The 21,632-nt window shown below is 45.3% G+C and overlaps 1 protein-coding gene across 1 annotated transcript in view; it reads left to right on the top strand.

Moving 5' to 3' along the window:
- PEAK1 (pseudopodium enriched atypical kinase 1) overlaps window positions 1-10,392 on the top strand; it is a 137,103-nt gene extending 126,711 nt beyond the window's left edge. The window contains exon 5 of the mRNA XM_023197636.2: window positions 3,251-10,392. Within this exon, the coding sequence (XP_023053404.1) occupies window positions 3,251-4,414 (1,164 nt within the window). The 3' untranslated portion in view covers window positions 4,415-10,392. The remainder of the gene's footprint in view (window positions 1-3,250) is intronic.
- Window positions 10,393-21,632: the final 11,240 nt, after the last annotated feature.

Below are 21,632 nucleotides of genomic sequence, written 5' to 3'. Positions count from 1 at the left end.
CATTTGTTCTGAAAAAAATGGCTTGTTTTCTGAAATAACTTTTGAACTAGAAATTTATTATCTGAAGTCGGGTCATTTTGAGTTTTTTTTTTTTAACTAAAGTAGTTATTAATATTTGAAAAATGGCCACAATGTGGTACCTAGAATAATATAATACTCCTACCTGAATTAACATCATTGCAGGCTCCATAATAAAGACTGATGACATACCCATCAAGGACAGTCCTATTATGGAAATCTCCATTGGTCTGTGTTTGGGTTGTAACTGTTTTTAGGGTTATGAACCAACTGCAATCACTCTTTTTCCCTCCTCTTTTACGCTCTAGTTTTCTCCCTTTTGCCTTTGCTCTTAAAGCTAGAGTGACTCATTATTCTTCAACCTGTCTATGTATTATAAAATGAAGAGATAAGAAAGTGCCCACTCAGGTTGGCTATCTAGGGAGACCATTTTCCTTTAGAGCATCCAAAATGGTGGAACAATTTATCATTTCTTCTTCGTAAATCACTTTGATCCTTTATCTCAAGTAGATCTGTGAAGCTAAACATAAATTCTTATTGTAGTATCCACACTCTTATCTACTCACAAAGCTCTGGAAGACCTTATAAAAATGTGTGTGTCTGTGTGAATGTCTAGATATAATTAGAATATCACAATTCAAATACTAGTCACAATTAGAATACCTTCTCTGCTTCTAATGTTAAACTACAAGGTGACAAATTTTTTTTCAACCTGACTTGACATAGTTAAATCTAGACTTGGCCAAACAATTCTCTCTTGTAGCTTTAGGTTGCCCTCTCTTGGTTTCTAACATACTGCTGGTGTTAACTTGTTTGTCAGGGCTGACCCAGGCTTGGAGATACTGAATGTTAGCAGTTTCTTTTTGCCTGTCCTCTATCAAACCTGTAATCAGAGAGCTTCACTGCTGTGGCAGGTGGCTGTCGGGACTCAAAATAAAGATCTATTTTTCTGTTTTGCTCATTGTTTCAAAAAATTAGGATTCTCTAAGATTGCTTTCGTTTGACATTTGCAAGTTGTTAACTGTTTTAGTCATTATCGGTGTTACATTTGTACAACTTTGTAGTTTACAGATGTACTCTATATGCTTGATCCCAATTAATCCTCACAACTGCCCTGTGAAGTAGATTTCAATGTTCTTTATATTGTCTCCTTTAATAGGGAGACTGAGACCCAGAGAAATTAGTGAAATGCCCAAGGTTATACAGCTAGTAGCAAAACTAAATCCCAGGCCTCCCAAGCCCTTGGAGAGTGTCCTTTTTTATAATGTAACAGCTAGAATTTAACCATCCAATCTGATTCAGCTAAATTTAGTGGTATTTGACAGCATTTTCAAAGATTGAAGAGTTGAGACCCTTGAGCTTTCATTCCAGAAGGCGATGTAATATTCAGCAAACTTAACTGGCAATGGGGTTAATAGTGCCATGTGCTGGATCCAACTCCTGTGCAACTAAACAATGACTAGTATAGAATTTTTAAATACCTGGTAACACTTAAATGTGAAATATTGCCAACAGTGCAGTTATAAAAATAACAAATGTTATGATTGATGAGCATATAGGATTATATATTATACTGCATATACTAAGACTTCGAGAGCTTTCCAGAGATAATATTTTCTGAAAGATATATGTTTGAACTTGAACTCAGGCTGGGGACATCTGTTCAAGACCAGAAGTTTGCTTAAAAAAGAAATACTTCGTATATCCTCAAACTGAATTAGATAGGTAGTAGAAGACTTGAAGGAAATTGTGCTCAGGTATAGATAGATAGATAGATAGATAGATAGATAGATAGATCAGGTATAGATAGATAGATAGATAGATAGATAGATAGATAGATTGATTTCCATGGCGCTGGTCACTGATATCAAGCCTCTTTAACTGTAATAAATATGATAAACTAGAGAATAAGAGAGAGAGAGAGAGAGAGAGAGATGCTTTTTTCCCTTGAGACTGCCTTGCTTTTGTTTTTTTTGTTTGTTTGTTTGTTTTTTTAATGTATTTGAATGGAAATCAGAATGTGCTGCTTCTCAGAACTGGGGACCCACCTGAATCCTCCTAAGAATGTATACATTTTTCTTTTTAAATAAAAATTACTAAAAATTGCTTTTTTAAAATTTGCTTTTCTGTATTATTGTAATAAACACGCAGTGTAAACACTACAGAGAGTGCATGTTGCTGGAAGCCTTTGATGTTTGTAATATGTGGCAATGTGCCCCTGCTGAGGAGGGAGAGCAGAGAATGATCCTCAGTTAACAGGGCTGTGGAGCGGACTCCAGACCAGACTATTATGATTCATGAACTAGTATTAGAGACTTGAGTCTTCCACTGTCAGCCTCTCTATAGCATGAGGATAACCCATTTGGGGGTGGTTTTACTTTTTGGTTTGATAACCCCTTAAGAGTAGAAATACAATCATCACAGTATATAGAATTCTTGGCTAACTTTTTTTGATCAAAAAATTCTTCCTTGATCCATAACCACTTCATAAAGTTCTTTAGGAAAGGTCTTATTGCTTCAATAGCGGGTGTTAAATGAGGCCTGTTAAGAGAAAGCATAAAACTCAGACAACCGCCATTGAAATGATGGTTTTGTTCTGACTAGGTCAGACCAGTGACTCTCTCAACCCTACCAGTGATCCATGAGTGCCAGTGTTGTGACTATCGCAATGACATTCACTGAAAAGTTAGGAAAACCCACAGTTTACCTGGCCAATGTTATAGCCCTCTCCTAACCTGTGAGATGTTGACACAAAGGGTGATGGGTGATGAAATAAGGTATTCTGGTCTCCATTATGAGTCTGTTGGCCTGCTCTATCAGTCTGGGCTACAAACCTCTACAGAAGTAAGTGAAAAATTATTTCATTGTTGTTCTGATGAGGTGCAAGGTTATAGTGGAAAGAGCAGGCTTTGGCATTAAACAAACTTAGGTTTGCAGACATAACCCTGGGCTTTTTTTCTTTTTTAAATTCTTAGATCCTCAATCTACTTTGAAAGGTTAATGTGAGGACTAAAAATGGTACACAGAAAGTGCTCATCACAGCCTGGAATGTAGGCAACCATGAGAAACGGTTACCACCATTATTATTGTCACTTAACGTGGGGCAAGCCTTGCCAACAACTTTACTATATGATTGTTTGTCCCTAACCAGTCACCTTCTAGTTAATCCTCCTGATACATCATAAACGTGGTTATGAGAGTGTAAGTTTTAAATTGTTTTATTATCTTTCAGATCTGTAAGAGCAGAGCTAAAGAATCTCAGCAGTATTATCACAGCTTGGCTGTCCGGCAGAGTCTGGCTGTCCATTTTAACATTCAGCAGGACTGTGGTCATTTCCTTGCTGAAGTCCCTAACCGTCTGCTTCCCTGGGAGGATCCTGATGACCCTGAAAAGGAAGAAGATGACATGGAAGAGACTGAAGAAGAAGCCAAAGGAGAAACGGATGGGAAAAACCCAAAGCCCTGTTCTGAAGCAGCATCATCCCAGAAAGAGAGCCAGGGAGTCATGAGCAAGAAGCAGAGGAGCCATGTTGTAGTCATCACCAGGGAGGTTCCACGTCTCACTGTGGCTGATTTTGTGCGAGACTCTCTGGCCCAGCATGGGAAAAGCCCTGATTTGTATGAGAGGCAGGTGTGTCTGCTGCTCTTACAGCTATGCTCTGGTCTTGAACACCTCAAACCCTACCATGTCACTCACTGCGATCTACGCCTAGAGAACCTGCTACTTGTCCACTACCAGCCTGGGGGCACTGCCCAAGGCTTTGGGCCTGCGGAGCCCAGCCCCACCTCATCTTATCCCACTAGGCTTATAGTGAGCAACTTCTCTCAGGCCAAACAGAAGAGCCATCTGGTGGACCCCGAGATCCTCCGGGACCAGTCTCGCCTTGCCCCAGAGATCATAACAGCTACCCAGTATAAAAAGTGTGATGAGTTCCAGACAGGCATCCTTATCTATGAGATGCTGCACCTACCCAACCCCTTTGATGAGAACCCAGAGCTGAAGGAGAGGGAATACACACGAGCAGACCTGCCTCGCATCCCGCTCCGCTCCCCCTACTCCCGGGGTCTGCAGCAGCTGGCCAGCTGCCTCCTGAATCCCAACCCTTCTGAGCGGATCCTCATTTCAGATGCCAAAGGCATCCTCCAGTGTCTGCTCTGGGGCCCCCGCGAAGATCTCTTCCAGACTTTCACCGCCTGCCCTAGCCTAGTGCAAAGGAACACCCTGCTCCAAAACTGGCTAGACATCAAGCGAACACTGCTCATGATCAAGTTTGCTGAGAAGTCCCTGGACAGGGAAGGTGGGATTAGCCTTGAGGACTGGCTTTGTGCTCAGTATTTGGCTTTTGCCACTACAGACTCCCTCAGTTGTATTGTGAAAATTCTGCAGCACCGTTAATATGTACCTGGATGCTGCTTTTACCACATCTTCACCTTCTTCATGTCACCCATGCACTTCCCCTTCCTAGTGCTCACTCCAAATTCAAGGAAAGAAGAAAGACAAACCTCTATCCCTGTCCATGAAGTAGGTCCATTCAGAAAGGTTATCCACTGCCCCAAATTGAATGAGAAGCTGAGTCTGTCTTAACTTTACAGAAATTCAGCTGCACAAACTTGCGGTTGCCTTCCCTTGAAACACCTTCTATCCTAATAGAAGAAAATGCAGGTAAAAATGAAAATCCATATTCTTGAAGGGACAGCTTCTTTGGTATGAACTCAGTGAGCCAGTGAGCTGTGTCCATTTCCTCCATAATTCTGGATATCACCTATCTTTTTAGCACCGAGTATTTATTCTCGCTAGCAGTAGACAGACTTAACCAGTCTCTACCATGACCCAGTAGACTCTGACAACAGACTCTTCCTTTAAGGTGTCAGCAACTGACTTACTAGGCAGAACTGCCATCCTTAGCAGCAGCCCAGTTTTGGTTACCAGGGACTGTATCCTTTGTTCCAGGAGAGAGTAGAAAGAAAAGGAGAGATCCCATCCTTGGGTCATCGACCCATTTTCATTGCCATTATCTGTAAGTATGTGCACTGCATGGAGGACAGCCCTAATAGTCTCCCCTCTGCTGCCACTGCCTGATTCTCCACTCTGTCCCCACTTGCCAGTGAAGTTTGGATTTATCAGCCGCTTGTGGCCCATTACAGAGCTGACCCAAGGTGGTGTCACCAATGCCTCAGCAGGATGGAGTGCAGTTCAGAGCTTATAAATAGCTGGCAGGGCATGAGGAGATGATTTTCTTGCATGTGCAATTCTCTAGGGGCCATCAGGGAACAGAGGTTAAAGTACCCTTTGATTACTGTCAGAACTGTCAGCATTTGCAGTTTTCCCCTGAGCAGTAATTGGCCAGCTCCCTTCTATCAGTAGCCAGTGTTAACTAGTTTAGCAAATGCTGTAAACAATTCCCCTGAATGAAATAGCTGTCAGTGGAGCTCTAAGATCTTACAGGGCACAGTGAGGTGGGCTGTTGGGATGGCCGTAGGCAGGGGAGGGGACAAAGGCCACTGATGAGACTGCTGAACTCCTCAGAATGTTGACCTCTTCTAGAGAGACCGCCTCCCAGTGTAAGTGGCTCATTGCTCCTTCTGACTCTCTCTAAAATGGCTCTGGAAGACAGCTCACAGGAATTCTGATTGCTGAGGTGGGTGATTGAGAGCTGTTCACCATGTGTGCAGCCTGTGCTCCCCTCCTATGGATATATGTGCAATTTTTGTATGTATTTTTTTTAGCTGTATATTACAGTGTTTATGTTGCAACTTCACCTGAAGCGAGTCTACAGAAACCTTCCCCTTTCTTCCCTTGGCACATATTTGCGCTAAGAGATGAGCGTTCCTTCCACTGGGTGTGTGTGTGTGTGTGTGTGTGTGTGTACACGTGTGCACCTGTGCTTGTTTTATTCAAAACTGTGAGTATGTGTTTACTTTGACCTTGAAATCCCAAGAGTCACTCGAACAATGTGTGTGTACACTTGTGTGCCCATGTGTGCGTGCACACGCATGCTGGAAGTAGAGGCCACGCCTCTAGAGAAGCAACTGTGGCAGGGTTGACAGACATGTTCTCTGTGCCTAGTGAGTGAGTGAGCCCTGAGGCCCCTCATCTACCAGTGCAGAGTTTCCTTAAAGCCAAGACTGATTGTGCAGTATTACTTACATAGCACATTAGTGGCCTTGGAAATTTCTAAACTTTTAACATTTTTAACAGCCTTTCATGTGATTCATGTATATGAAAGAGGATCAGGAAAGGAGAATAATGTATTTTATTGTGCTCTTATTGTTTTTTTAAGTGATTGGAATATGTGAGGCTCTATATGGAGAATGTCCTTATACCCTGGCCAGCAATATAGGATTCACAGGGAGGAAGGCTGGTTAGCCCACAAAGAGTCGTGCCTCCTCTAGCCAGAGTGCAGGGCTCTGCTCCTAGGAATGGCCATGGAGTGGGCATGCTGCTGCAGGCCAGCAGTCCGCTCTTGGTGTCCTGTGGCATGGCCGCTCCCTGCCTTGAAGGTTGGTGTTTGGTTCATCTTAGCATAGCCCATGTGCACATAACTCCTTGCCTGATTATGCACTGAAGTGGCAGCACACAGACCACTGACCATGTCAGCCAGCACATTCCCTTAACCTCCCCTACCTCCCACCTTGGAATGGCTTGCATTTTGAGATATACCTTCTCAATGTCACGTTCGTGGTGCCTTGCCCATGTAAATTTGAATGTTGACTATTTAATAAGGTTACATATTTAATGCAGAATGTTCCCTGGTCCCTCTATTTGTTATGTCTCTACATATCTTTTTTCTTTCTTGCTCTTTTTCTGTTATGATTTGGATCCAGTCTTTACTTTAACTCTATGGTATAATAAGCATGGACACCTCCACTACCATTATCTTACAGCACTGGTAAACCAAGCACTTCTTCACATCAGATGTTTTTAGTACTGTTTTTATATTCAGATTTGTTAAGGGCAAAGATGAATGCAAACTAGCCAGAGAAGAGCCTCAGGCTTCCCAGAGACAGGTGGCTAGATTAATTTTTCTCTGGGTGATGGCCAAAGAATGTGAGGTAGAGAGGGAAGGGGGTGTTACAGGTTAGAGCAGAATAGAGAAAGAAACTATATTTCTAGGCAAAAAGTACTACATGAGTTGGTCTTCAGAATATTTTTCCAAAAAAATGAAATTCAGTCAGTTTAACATTATCACAAATATTTTTCATTTTAATTGTGGAAGGAACTTTGAATTTGTTCATCAACTGGAAAGAAATCCTACCCTCTGTAGACACACACACACACATTTTATATATATACATATATATATGTTTGAATTGTGACTAGTATAGCACTTTACGTTTTCTCAAGTAACACGAAGTTACTGCCTTCAATATTGATTGGAAATTGCTTTCTATTGAAGTCTATACTATAGTTTGCCATTTATATTGAGAGTTTGAACAATTAAGCTCCTATTGGAACTTTTCCTTAAGCCACATGAGCATGAACAATCTCTGTGACACTTGGGTGCTAGAGAAACACAACAGTGGCTAAAGTAGCCAAGAGCAAGACTGAATGTATAGCAGAGTGCCTTGTTAGAGTGGTAACCTAGTCTTGGAAGCGATTCAGTGGATGTTTCACAAAGAGGACTAGAACTTCAAGAAGCCTCCTGTGCTGGCTGAGGTGAGCCCTTTTGGTATATGTACGCTACTGGGATGCCTAGAAGCCAATTCGTGAAGAATAACAGCAGGATGAGAAAAAGAGTAACTGTAACCTGTGGAACGACAACATAAGAATCACCAACCCCTAGGCTGAGCTAGAACTGGAAGCCAGGAATATGGCAATGAGTTTCAAGATTTACCCTCAGAAGATGAACTGGGTGAGGTATGGGTTGGGGTGACGGCACAAGCACTCATCCTACCTACCCTGCTGCTGTTGAGGAGCTAGAAGTAAAACATATTGGTTAGGATTTTAACAGTTGGAGTAGCCTCCCATTGTCAGATTAAGTGGGGGTCAATTTTGCTTCCAAACTCAGAATAAGTTTGTAAACGTGGGAAAGTCTAAGCCAAGAGAGCTAAAGCTCTAGAAATACTAATGACATTTCTGGGAATAAAACTACTGAAAATTATATCTTAAAAGTTTCTAGTAGTATAAAGTTCCCAGGCCAGGCGCAATGGCTCATGCCTGTAATCCAGCACTTTAGGAGACCGAGGTGAGCGGATCACCTGAGGTCAGGAGATGAAGACCAGCCTGGCCAACATAGTGAAACCCTGTCTCTACTAAAAATAAAAAAATTAGCCGGGCGTGGTGACAGGCGCCTGTAATCTCAGCTACTCGGGAGGATGAGGCAAGAGAATCGCTTGAACTCAGGAGATGGAGGTTGCAGTGAGCCGAGATTGCGCCATCACACTCCAGCCTGGGAGACAAGAGTGAGAGTTCGTCTCAAAAAAAAAAAAAGGTTTCCAGGAAAGATCTTTGGGTCCTACTAAGCTTCTCAATTTTGAGTTACGAATACTTTGGTTCTGGGAAGTAACCTGACGTTTGGTTTTGCTGGAGGGTTTTCACTAGATTTCGCTGGAATTAGGATTTTCTCCTAGATTTTACCAGCAATGATCTGAAAAAGTACAGCCTAGTCCCAGAAATAGAGATGGATTTAAGATACTACACTATATTTCAAATGATTCTAGATGTGTAAATATAGTATGAACATTCTTGGAGAGGGGTAAGAAAAACTGGACTTCCTGGGCCAACCCTGGCATGTTTTTCATTCCCATCACTAGTTAATAAGGATTGAAAATTCTGCTCCAGGCTAATGAGTGAACAGGATGGCTGCCCACAAAACCAGGTTATTAGTTTTACCTCATTGAAGCTCATATTCTCAAAGGCCCAAAGTGCTGTGCCGAGACAAATCCAAGTGCTGCTCCTGCCGAAGTGCGCACCGAAGTCCAGCTGTCCGTGCTTACAGGAGTGCCGAAAGTGGGGATGCCATGGACCAAAAACGCTGCCGTAAGGGAGGCCAGAAGAGTTATAGTGCAAGATCCTGGGAGAGATTATACCAAAGAAATCAAGCCTTTTTATCTGATGCTTGTAAGATGATGAGGGTGAGCTGTGACAGATGCCATGGGAGGGGAGTTCACATACATTCCATGTCAAGGCATTTAGCTGATAAATCCATCCTCAGAAAAGCACCTTTTTAAAAAGTCCATTTTGTATATTAGAAGATGATGATGATGATGATGAAATCCCTGGCAGGTATGAAGTTCCTCAGTATTTTAGGAGAAGGAACTCTTCCATCTCCCCTTGACATGACTGTGGCTATTGTCCAAACCTCAGCTTGAGAACATCATATCAATATAATACTGAGAACGGAGGATTTTTTTTAAGGGATATGGTAGTTAATAGGTTTGTTTAAAGAACTCTTGGGAAATTTCTCAACAAATTGTAATTGTTTTTGTAAACCTTCTTACAGAGTTGTTTACCATTCATCATCACCATCATTTAATATTTATAAGTGCCCAGAATGTACAAGGTGCTATACAGCTGTTAAACACCCCTTCCCTGCAACTGTTTAAAATTAGAATAGATTTTTGCATCACCCACTGCTAGAAGCTTTCCCCACCTAGGTGGGCTGCGAGGGCCTGCATTCCCAACATCCCATTACATGTTTCCCACTCCAGAAAGTCTCCAGGTTTATTCCAGCTTTTTATCTTGACGTGTCCCATCCACCCCCATGGTTTGGTTGGTTTTGTTTTGTTTTTTTTTTAATCAAGAAAGTTTCAGGGAATCAAAAGAGGTCAGAAATTTTTTAACCTAGCAGAAGTACAGAGTCATATATTTTGCTACGAATATTGTTGTAGTACAGAAAACCCACTTTGCCTGTTAGTGTGTGGATAGTATGTGTGTGTCTGCACTCGTGATAACTTGAATGTTGAACCAGACATAGGGTTCGTTTTCGAAAGGTTAAACCACACCGCTTCAGGAACTTGCTCCAAATACTACTTGGTTATCCCTTCCTTTACCAGTTAGAGCTAAAGAGTGTGATGTGTGAACACACTGGGTTGGGATTTTCTGTCGAGGATATGCAGGGCATTTTGGCATGAGGCAAATACAGAAGCAAGATTTCATTCTACTTAGTGATTTGAATCATGACAGTCCTCACTCCAATCTCTCTTTAATTCTCTCTGGCCCTGCCCACACTCTATATTTGAAAATCTTGTTTTTGCTCTTTCCAGAGCTTCACCCCTCTACTTACCTATTGTAAAGTTGTATAAATCTATCATTGAAAGGTCCCCTCTGCCACCAGTGGCGCCACCCTTTGGTTTGCTGTGGTACTTTGCTGTGTACTCTGTGGCATCATGTTACTGTGTAAATAAACTCATTTTAATACACACTAAAAAACAGACAAATGCTTGTCCTTTCGGCGACTCTTCCTCACTGACATGCTGAGGAGGGTTTCGTTGCAGACATGGTTATGTCTTGTCCCCCCAGGGTAGGTGCCCTGTCCATAATGCAGGAAATGATGGCTTTCAGCCACTGTGCCTTCTGCACTCTGGGTCCTCATCCCCTGCTGACATGGATTATATTTATCTTTATTCCCTGTCTAATCTGAGGAAATCAGGCCCCAAAGAGAAAGCGAAGGCATTCTGCTTTTCCCAGACCTCAGAAGGCTGCAGGTTTGCTGTGTGAGATCGCCCCCTGGTGAGCAGTCACCTGCAGGCTTCCTGGGTTTGTACTGCATGTTGAGAGGCTGCGTTAGCTGGCTCTGGCTGACCCTATCTGTGGAAATCAGAGCTGTTCAGGTAATGTGAGCGGGGGCAGGGCATCATCTGCAAGATTCACATGCCTTTGACACACAGTGATACACAGGGGCCTCACAAAGACAGACAAGCTAATGTGTGGACACTTCAGCAGCACAGAGGAGGCTGCCTGGCTTAAGCAGGAAGAGTCAGCAGTGATAGCAACAACTGCCGCATTATTAGAGGAGAACAGATGAAAAGGCAAACGTAGATTCTAAATTTAGAGCAGATTTTAGAGCACCAAACCCCTTACAGTGGACACTGTCTTTTCCACTAGCAAGCACTCTGGAATTTGCAGATACTGTTTTTAAGGCATATCCCAGAAGAGTGGCTGCCAGACTTGAGGTTTATGTTGCTGAGGAGCAACAGAACAGAACCCATGTTGGTGTGGACCCAGAAGCTCCCTGTGTGTTGCCTGGGCCCAGGAGGAAGGGTCAACAGCAAGACTGACTAGACAATCCCCAGGGACACAGGCCCTGCCTGCTGCAGCTATGTAGCCTGCTTGCTGGAGAAGAGCCTAGGGAACTTCCCTTCTAGTTGTCAGCTCAACACACTGGCTTCTAGGGGAAAGGAAGCAAAGAAAAAAGTAGGCAGTTGGGGTTGGGAGGTCACATAAACAGAACGCTCCAGGACCGGGCTGCTGTGTGAAACTCTGCTGGCCTGAGTGGTCACCCTGTGTGCCAGGTCAGGTCTCACTAACGCAGGACTCCATAACAATTGCTGCAGTACTGACTGAGTGATTACATTAAATATTAAAAGCTGAAGGGTCCAGTGCCCTTATACAAAGGCTGAAATGTAACAAAAGCCCCACTGGGAGTTTTGCCTAGACCTTTCCTGGGCCTTGAAGCATGACAAAATAACAAAGGAATTCTTAACAGGACCTGTTTAGGATTAAACAAGTTTATTGGGGGTCTGAAGGAACTCCCCACACCTCCATGATTTAGCAGGAGACAAGATAAGGGTAATCACCCCAGCACTTGGACCCTTTTAGATTAAGTAAACTTAACTGAGGCTCCAGAGGAAGGTCTTCAAGACTCAGACCTTAGTTATAGATTAAAAGAAGTTGGCCAGGTGCGGTGGCTCACACCTGTAATCCCAGCACTTTGGGACCCAGAGGCGGGTCGGATCATGAGGTCAGAGACCGAGACCATCCTGGCTAACATGGTGGAACGCCGTCTCTACTGAAAATACAAAAAATTAACTGGGCGTGTTGGCAGGCACCTGTAGTCCCAGCTACTCGAGAGGCTGGGGCAGGAGAATGGCGTGAACCCAGGAGGCGGAGTTTGCAGCGAGCCAAGATCGCGCCACTGCACTCCAACCTGGGCGACCGAGCGAGACACCGTCTCAAAAATAAATAAATAAAAAGTCACTTATGTCTTTAGATTAATGAACACTTACACGTAGACATATAACTGAGAAGCTATATAAGATCTGGGAAATGGTAATTTTGAGTTGATGTGGCGATAACTTCCAGGCCTTCTCCCTGTAACTGTTTACAGAGATAAAAATCCCTTCTCTCCCAATACATCTGCATCTCGTTACTGGGCTGCAAGAATAAGAAGCCTGACTCCCAGTTTGGTCCAGGAACACCTGGAGCCCTGAAAGGATACAGGCCAGTGGATGGTGGGACCAGTTCAGGATTACCCAAGCCAGACTCTACGTGAGGTGGAACAAGGCCAGAAAAAAACACTGAGTTTCTGTTCTTCAGTGGGATTACTTTGTCCTTTGGTGTAACTGGAGAGCCTGGAGGTAAATTATCCTATTCCCCTTCCCCATTACATCACCCAGCATGGGATTCATTCCTGAAGATTCCATCAGTGGTCCTCAGTGACACCATCCTGTCTGACTCTGGGTTGTCCAGAGGCAATGGGCCACCGACATTTGGATGGGGCCTTTGGCAGCTCCATGCCTGCAGGGTGTTGTCTTTCAACCTAAGCCACAGAGAATCTTGATTTCTTTCCTGCCTGGAGAGAATTGGTGTGGGGAACTCTCCTTTGCCTGGGGTTGTAAGTGTGTACCTTCTGCTCCAGGAGCTCTTTGCCGCCTCTCCAAGGCCTAGAAAATTACGCTTCCTTTTAAGTGAGCTCGCACTCTGTTCTACAAGGGAAGGAACTTCATTAGGGCCATAGGAGCCAAGAACTGCAGTTGGCAGATCACAAGTTGTTAAGAGCAACTCAAGGCAATTACAGCTGAAACTTAAAAATTGGATTTCACACTGGGTGGGGGGGGTAGGAGGGAATTTGTTGCCAAGATCCAGTTCTCTGAAATTTGCAAACCTCTAAAAGGAAATAGGCTTTTTGGACACAAACTGACTTCCTTGAGATCCCAGATAAACCTCTGTACAGGTATGTGCGCACACACACACACACACACACACCCCAATTAATGGCTCCCTTGCCGTCTGGGAAGTGCATGGAAGCAACCAGAAAGCTAAGTGCTAATGCTATGAGGACTTCTGAGGAATCTGCAATTATGAGGACCAGGGTCCTCTAGAGAAGTAATTCTCATGCAGGAAGTGGAGGGTATAGGGACTTGGGTTTTCCCCACCAGGACCACCCATTGCTCACCAGCCCACACTTGAGCTGGAGTCAAAGATAGAGCAAACACCTCCAAGCCTATGGTTCATCTTTGCCCTGGGATGGGGGATGGGAGGCAAAATGTACCTCAGGTAAGGAGAATGTGGAGGGATAAAGTCACCAGGCCCCCAGGGAGGGGCAAAGTTGAATGCCTTGAGGAGCTGAGATGCTCCTTTTCCAGGGCAAAGGAATCTGTCTCTAGAAAGCCAGCCTGGGGGTGCTTCCCCATGAACTAGCTTAACAGCTTAATTTTATCTTCACAATCCGGTGAGCTGGTTTCTAGAACTATCCCCATTTTACCCATGTGAAAACAAGCCAGTGAGGGTTTGTTTGCCCCAGATCCTTAGTAAGGGAACTACGATTTGTCCTCCAGCAGCCTAACGCCACCTCCCAGTTTCCTGGAGTGAGGGACAGTCTTCCCTCACTCTCTGGCTGTCACCCCAGTATCATCAGTGGCTTCTTGGTGTCCAGAGACGAAAATCCAATTGCTGAGTCTATGTCCTCTACCTCTCATGCTTATTGCTGACCAGACATTGCAGCAGCCCTACTCTCCAGGCTGGCCTGGGAAACATGCATTGAAATTCTCTGCGCCCGCATCGTTCCTGTTCTTTCTCTCCCTGTTCTTCATGGCCCCATTCAGCCAAGAAGCTTTTGGGATGATATCCATCTGAAATCACCAACTCACTCCCCAGCTTCAGCTCCTAGCCTGGTGTATGTGTGTGTCTGTGTGTGTGCACGTCCCTTCTTGTGAGCTCCTCCGGGGAGGCCATGGCTTTAGCTGCTCTGCCTGCTGTCCTTGGTGTCTGACTCAACTAGCAGGAAGACAGGAGGAAGAGAACCGCCCCTCGCTGCTCCACTGGGCCAGGCCCTGGTCCAGGCTTTCCCACACATTACCTCATTTGATCTCCACTACAGCCATTTTACAGAAGAGGAAACTCAGAATGGGTAAGAAACTTGCCCAAAGCTGCATAGCTGGTAAGTGGTAGAGCTGAGATTCAAACCTAGGCCTGAAGCCAGTTGTCCCCACCACCATACAAGTCTTTGTCTATTGGCTTGTTTTTGTGCCAGTGGATAGGCCCAGGCCTATGGGTGTTTGCTCCAACTTGGGGTAGCCAAGGAGTGCTTCCTGATGTGGGCAGACAGTATGAGTGAGAAGAGAGGGTTGGCTAGGCTGAGCAGTCAGATCTGTAGCTTACCTGGAGGGCCAGCACCTTTCCCTGTCAGACCTTCACTGAGCTCCTGTAGGATGAAAAGTAAATAACCAAGAAAAAGATTTCAACACATACAACAGATACAGGGTTAGAATTCTGAGTTATAAAGAGGTGATACAAATCATTAGGAACATAAAACACTAATAGATGAGAACAGAGAAGTCATAGAAGAACCCAAATGTTTAACCTTTCTAGAAACAAGAGAAAAATCCTAAGATGGCATATCTAAAAAAATTTTTAACAGCTTTTTCTGATTGATTATAAAAATAGTACCTGTTTACAGTAGAAAATGTGGAAGGTAAAATTGACCCACTAGGTCACCATCTAGAAGTGACCACCATTAACATTTACTGTATATCCTGCAACTGTTGTTTACTCTGCCTTTTTCTTTTTAAATTAAGATCATATTATTGGCATCTCATTTTCCACCTGTCAAATTAGCAAAGCTTTTTTTAAAGCTTATACTCCGTGCTGGTGACAGTGTATACAGTTCAGTCAATGTTGGTGCAATTGAATTGGATGGGAAGGGGCTTGATTCATCCTGTCCTGGGGTGTCGGGCAAGGGCTGACCTCAGTAGTCAGTGTGATGGTGGGTAATAGAGATTTCAGATCTCCAAGCTCAAAGTGACAGAGTCACCAGGGAACTTTTCAAAAGGAAAGACCACCCAAGTCCAGTGACTCTGAGACCCCCTTCTCCCCAGGGTCCTTCAGCTATCCTGAGCTTGTAAGGAGCCTCTCTGCCTGAATCCAGATTTAGCTCCAGGTTCCACCTCTGACAAACTGTGTCCTCAGCCACTCTCTGAGCCTTGGTTTCGAAGGGGATTCCTACCTCACTGGGTCATTGTCAGGATTAAAGGACACAGTCCAGCAAGTGTGTTTAGTCCACTGCCAGGCAATAGTAAGTGCTCAAATATTGTTAGATCAAAAAGGCAAACTCTGAGTGGATATTTACTTTCTGTTTTTATAACCAAGGACTCATCAGGGGATTTCTGCTGAACAAAGGCACAGTGAATTCAAATCTCGGTCTCGTAAGAGTCAAAAAACTGCTTGCAGCTTTTGAGTGGCAATTTCTCCAGCTTTCCAAATATCTCCTGGCTGAATTTCAGAAAGCCTGGTTAACAGTCATTTCTCTGAACACCTCCTACCTACCCAAGGCGACATAGCACATCAGAGGCAGAAATGGGTCCACGCCTCTGAATCCAAGCCTGCCTTCCTCCCTACACAACCTGGACCCTTTACTGGAGAAGAGTCAGGCACAGTGGTAAACTGACAAGGGACAGGGCTGCAATGGGAAGTGGGGGATGAGAATGAAAGCAGTTGTCGGGAGCCCCTCTAGCTCTGGGCCAGGGTGCTCTTTAGAGGGTGTCTGTGTCCAGAAGCACCCCCTCCCTCCCTCAGGAAGGGGCTGGCCCAGGCCCTCACCCTTCCTCGGAGCCCGCTGCCCACATCAGAGCCCTCATTTCAGCTCCCCTTATGACACTGCCTTGCATAATAAATGCTTCAGTTGAATGTACTTTATTTTGGGGAAAGTCATTAAACTCCTTTTGTGGAAACATTTTAATTGAATTAGATTGTTTTGTGATTGTAATAAATGTTAATTAATTGAGTGGGCTGAGTGTCCTTGGATGTAACTGGCTTCTCTCAGTTTAATTAGGAGGTGAATGTGGACTTATTTCTTTTTGCTATGAGTCTGTGGCTTAAATTTATCTTTTCAGCTAATAAAGTGATCAGGCGAATGCAGGGAGCAGATTATTTCTCATATCTGAAATTTAACAGCCTGCTTCGCTCACAGAGCCAAGTGGCAGCCTCTGCTTGGCATCACTGGGGTGTGACCCAGTTTTCCATCTTGGCTTAATGAAGTTTCTCCATTTCTCTTGGGAAAAGAAAGAAGTTTTAAGTTCTACAAACATGCCTTTATCTCAAGGATACTAGTCACCTTGGGGAATGATGCTGTTGGTTCCCACAGGTGTGGCTGACCTGAGAGGCACGTGGTCTGCAAGGCAACCAAGACTCCCGAGCTTTTCGTCCATCCCTGGAGCAGGCAGGCAGGACTTGGGTAGGTACTGAATCTCAGAACAGCCAACAGACCCTGGCAGCTTCCTCATTGTAGAGATGCTGCCCCTGCAGCCCAGAGAGAGAAAGGGCATGCCCAAGGCCGCACAGTGTGGCCCTGGGACAGTAACACTTACATCCCCCAGCATCTCTGACTAGTAACGAATTCAGTTTGGGTCAGCCAGCACTAACCTGAGCCAGACTCTTGGCTATGTGAGAGGGTAGAGGTAGGTCCAAGGTCCTCAAGGAGGTTGCAAAATAGTGACAGCCATGTTGTGTAAACCGGAAAAAACACAGGGATCCATACAACATAGAAGACAGTGTGAGGGGCCAGGCATGTTACCTTGACTTGTGGATAGGAAGGGCAGTCTGGGTAGCCTTCTGAGAGGGGATGAGTCTGCACTAAGTTTTGAAGGATGAATAGGAGTTCCCCAGGAGGACAAAGTGTGAAGAACGTTATTCCAGACAGAGGCAACAGTATATGCAAAGCCAAGTTCATTCCGGCACATCCTGGCAAACATGTAAGAGCCACAGGAAGCCCTCAGCAGAGGCAGGACATGCTCAGATTTGCACTGTAGGCTGTAGAAGTGGAGGAGAGACCAGAGTGGGAAATGAGGGATAGGAAGAACCAGGGGAGAGAGGCTGGGCGCCCAGCCCAGCTCACTGCCATGGAGATGGAAGAGCAGGGGCAGACTCTAGAAATATCTAGGAGGTAGAATCAATAGTTTCCAGCTTCCCAGAGGGTCAGGCCTCCAGGGGAGGCCCCAAGAGGGAGAAGGTAAGGACGAAGGAAGGGTGATGTCCTCTCTCTTAGACAGGTTCTTTGGCAACTAAATGGCTTGTGTTCCCCTGAATGGTGCTGCAAGGTGACAAGACTTGCAATAGCGGTGACAGCTCACACTGAGCCGCTTCTTTAGGCCAGATACCATTACATGTGATGCGTGATGAACTTTATCTTCAGGACAACCCTGCAAGGGGGCTTCTTTTCCTACTCCATTTCACCAGTGAGGAAACCTGGGCATGGAGATGGTTAATGACCTGCCCAAGGTCACCACGCTGAGGAAGTAGCAGAGTGGTAGCTCTCCCAGGCTAGCCAGGGCCTCTCTGATCTACCCCAAATTTATGTGTGCTCCACATTGAAATAGGGCTTGCTTGACTCTTTACCCCAAATTATCCATTGTAACAGGTAACGAGAGTCTAGGTTTTCTTTTGAAAAACCAAAAGGCCTTCCAGCACCAAACGTCATTGCCCAGGAGCACAGGGGCCTTGGTCCTTGGTAGCTTATCCCTTCCTCATTCATGCCCAGGGCCCCTGCTGTCTGGTGGGAGGAGGCAAGGAGTCCAGGCTGGGCTGCTTTTTTGCAGACCCCACAGTATAGCAAGAAGGGCCTGGTTCCATCTCACTGACTTCCCCGTGTGATCCTGGACAAGTCCCTTCCCTCTCCAGGCCTCAGGAACTGACCAGGACTGCCATGGAGTCTCCAGGGAGCCACATGTGTAGGACTTCAGGCACATGGTAGTTGATGGCTGTTGTGATTAAGGCTGCCTGGGCTTTGATCCTGGTTCTCTCGAGGCCAAGGGGATTTGAGGCCACAGGATACAGAAAAGTGTCTTCACAGGGGCAGCCACTAATCCCAGAAATTGGCCCCCAGGCCCTGCCACCCAGGAATCAAGCTCACTGCTTGTAGAGCCTCTTTCTTCAGTAGGCCCCCTTTCTCTGCAAACCCCTAGTTTGCTGGGAATCCCAGAGGCACATCCTTTCCCATCCATATGCCTCCACTATCTCTGCTTGGCAGGACTATAGTCACCCTTCAAGGCCTCAGTCTAGCCCACCTCTTCCCCAACCCCATCAGACTTCTCCCCACCCCTTGCCCTATGGGTGCTTCCTATGGGTATCTGGCCCCACTCTGCCCTTCTCTGCCACTGGGCACTTTTCTGATGCTGGAGAGCTCCCAGAGCAGCGTGCACACACACACACATCTGGTCCCTCTCCCATTTTGTGACCACAGCTGGCCTTCTCTCTAGCTCTGCCCTGTCTGGCTCTGGGACCTCTCCCCCACTCTGCCCTACCCTTCATCAGGCTGTTCCGGATGCTTCTCCAGCCCCCGGGACATTCTCACCCCACCCTTCTCACTGGAACATGCCCTGACTTTGGGGCAGGGGCTGGCACTAGGCAAGCTGTCACTACACACCACAGTGGCCCTGTCTCTGGGAAAATAAATGGAACATGGCTTGGGAGCTTGTCATGTGCTGGCTCCAGGAGACTCCCACAAAAAAAAAAAAAAAAAAAAAAACGTGGAGGAAGCAAACCAAGATCCTTCTCAAGGAGGCCAGGAAAGTAGGCCCTGAAAGCAGGATTAAGAAGCTTTTCCCTCTTCTCCCTGCCTGCTAGAAAGCAAACAGCAGTGGGGTTAACTGGTTCCCAATTGATAGGCTTCCTGTCACCCTTCCCCCTCCTTCTCCTGTAGGACAGACCAGCTGTTGGGGCCAGATTAATGGCCACAATTAAAAGCAAAATGCCCTTGCTGTGGGCCCACTGTCCTCCCACACCTGTGAGCCTGGAGGCTGAGCTCTAAGCCCCAGGAATGGGAGATTTGTAATGAAATCAGACAGGCCTCTTAACCGCTGATGGTATCAGGGCCCAGGGGAGATGCAGACTTATTTCCTAATCTCCTGTGGAGCATCTGTCAGCCCCACTACACAGCAATGTCATTCCTGTGTGCAGCAAGGACCTTTCATGGGGCAGACTGTCAACTGCCTGCCTGGCTGCCCACCCGTCCCCCGAAGCTCCCCAAAGCCACTTCCCCTTTCCTGGACTCAGGCTGCACAGGCATTCACAAATGCTCACACCCCGCACACTCATATGCACTCATCCATACACAATCATTCTGATTCATTCATAAATTGCCTGCTGTGCCCCAATTGCATTGACAGACAAAAGAGAAAAATAAGAACATCTCTTTAGCAGTGTTGGAAAACAGAAAAGGGTGTCATTGCTAAAGCAGTCATTTTGAGGGATTCCTAGAAGCAGAGAAGCGGATGAAAACAAGCAAAATGAGAGGCCCATTGATGCTGCACAGCTAGACAAGTCAGGGGGCTGCTTTCCCTGCTAGAGCCCCGGGAGCTCCCCAACTCCAGGCAGCAGAGCTAAGCAAAGGGGCTGCAGGAGGCCTCAGGAGCTATTTCCATCCCGGCCTTTGTCCTAGGCTTTACTAGATTAGAACCGTGTGCTGAGTCTGCGAGGGGTTTGGGCAGTCTGCACGGGACAAAGGAAATAGGACTCCACAATCCCCATAGAGGGAAAGCAGGGGAGGGTCTTGACCCAGTAGTGGCAGCTTTTACCATAGCCTGCTGCTACTGCTGTCACAGTCTGGTCCCTACGAAGACACCCTGAGGTACCATCAGCAGTGGTGGGTGAAGGGAAGCAGGTGGCATGGCCGGGACTCCGCTGAAGCAGTGCATGGAGACCTGGCACTCCCCCACCCCACCCCTCAGCCCCAACCTCAGCACCAACCACACTCCTTGACATCTCAGACTTGAGGCACAAGGAATCCTAGGGCTCCTGTCCTCACCCCGGCCATTCGCCCCCAGTTCATGCACTTAGAAAGCGAACACTTTCTGCCCACATCCCTTCAAGAAGGGTTCAGTTACATCAGGAAACCCTGTGTGCTACAGCCCCCTTCCTGACATTCATAATATGTCTTAGCTTGTTAAGGGCTCTGAGAAGTCTTGCAGCATCTTTTATTGTATAATTTACATTCCATGCCGTTACAGATCTTAAGCATTCAGTAGAATGAATTTTGACAAAAGATTACACCCATATAACCCACACCCACATCAATATGTAGAACATTTCATCACTCCAGAAATTCCCCACATCCACCCCACAGGCAACCACGTTATGACTTCTATAATGTCTTTCCCATCATGTTGCCTGTTCTGAAGCTTCACAGAAATGGATTCTCACAAAACATGTGCCCCTTTGGGTCTGGCTTCTTTCACTCACCATAGTGTCTGTGCAATGCCTCCACGTTGCTATGTGTCAGTAGTTACTTTTCATTGTTGAGCATATTTTCTGGTAAGATTATACTTATTGCAATTTGTATGTCTATTTTCCTGCTGGTAAATATTTAATTTTTTCCAGTTTTTACTGTGAGCAAAGCTGCTGTGAACACTTGTGTGCTAGTCTTGTAAACAGATGTTTCATATTTTTCCTAGGCAGGTGTACCTAGAAATGGAATTTGCAAGTGTGTGCACACTGCTGAACTGTTTTCCAAAGCAATGTATGGGAGTTACCGTTGCTCCATATCCTCACCATTATTTCATATTGCTTCTTTAGGAACTTTAAAAAAAGTTGGTTTAACTGAGTATTTCCCACACTAATTGAGCCACTGAACTTCTAAATCTTTTTATTTAGTATTTCCTTATTTATTTAGAGATGGAGCTTCACTATGTTGCCCAGGCTGGCCTCAAACTCTTGGGCTTACGACACTGTGCCTCCAGAGTTGCTGGGACTACAGGTGCACACCAGCACGCCCAGCTGTACTTTTAAAATATAATCCTTGTTAACATATAATGGAACAAGTGTTTTGTAAAATTTATTTTGGAGAATGAAGATCTAGATCTTTATTTATAAGTAGGAGAAGCAAAAACATTAGCTATTACAATGAATCACCAGATCAATGAGAAGGGGAGGCTTAAAAGAGAGGGCAAGGCTGAGAAAGCTGAAGAAATGGCCTCCCATGAAAAGGAATGAGTACAATCAATCAGACTAACTGTGAGGTTCAAGAGGATGCCACACAGATAAAACTTGACGGAGCAGGCTGCAATGAAAGAGAAAGAGAATTTGAAAATGACCAACATGGCTGTCAAAATGAAAAACTTGAGATTTAATGAACTACAGAATAAGCTCTGCCCCAAAGTAGTGATACTTGTGATTAAAGACAGTGGAGTAAAGGCGTCTCCACCCCTTTCTTTCTCTTTTTTTTTTTTTTTTTTTTTTTTTT

Source organism: Piliocolobus tephrosceles, chromosome 6 (assembly GCF_002776525.5).
Source record: "Piliocolobus tephrosceles isolate RC106 chromosome 6, ASM277652v3, whole genome shotgun sequence".
Taxonomy (NCBI): Eukaryota; Metazoa; Chordata; class Mammalia; order Primates; family Cercopithecidae; genus Piliocolobus; species Piliocolobus tephrosceles.
The sequence above is the reverse complement of the archived record's forward strand: the minus strand, read 5'-3'. Positions and strand labels throughout refer to the sequence as shown.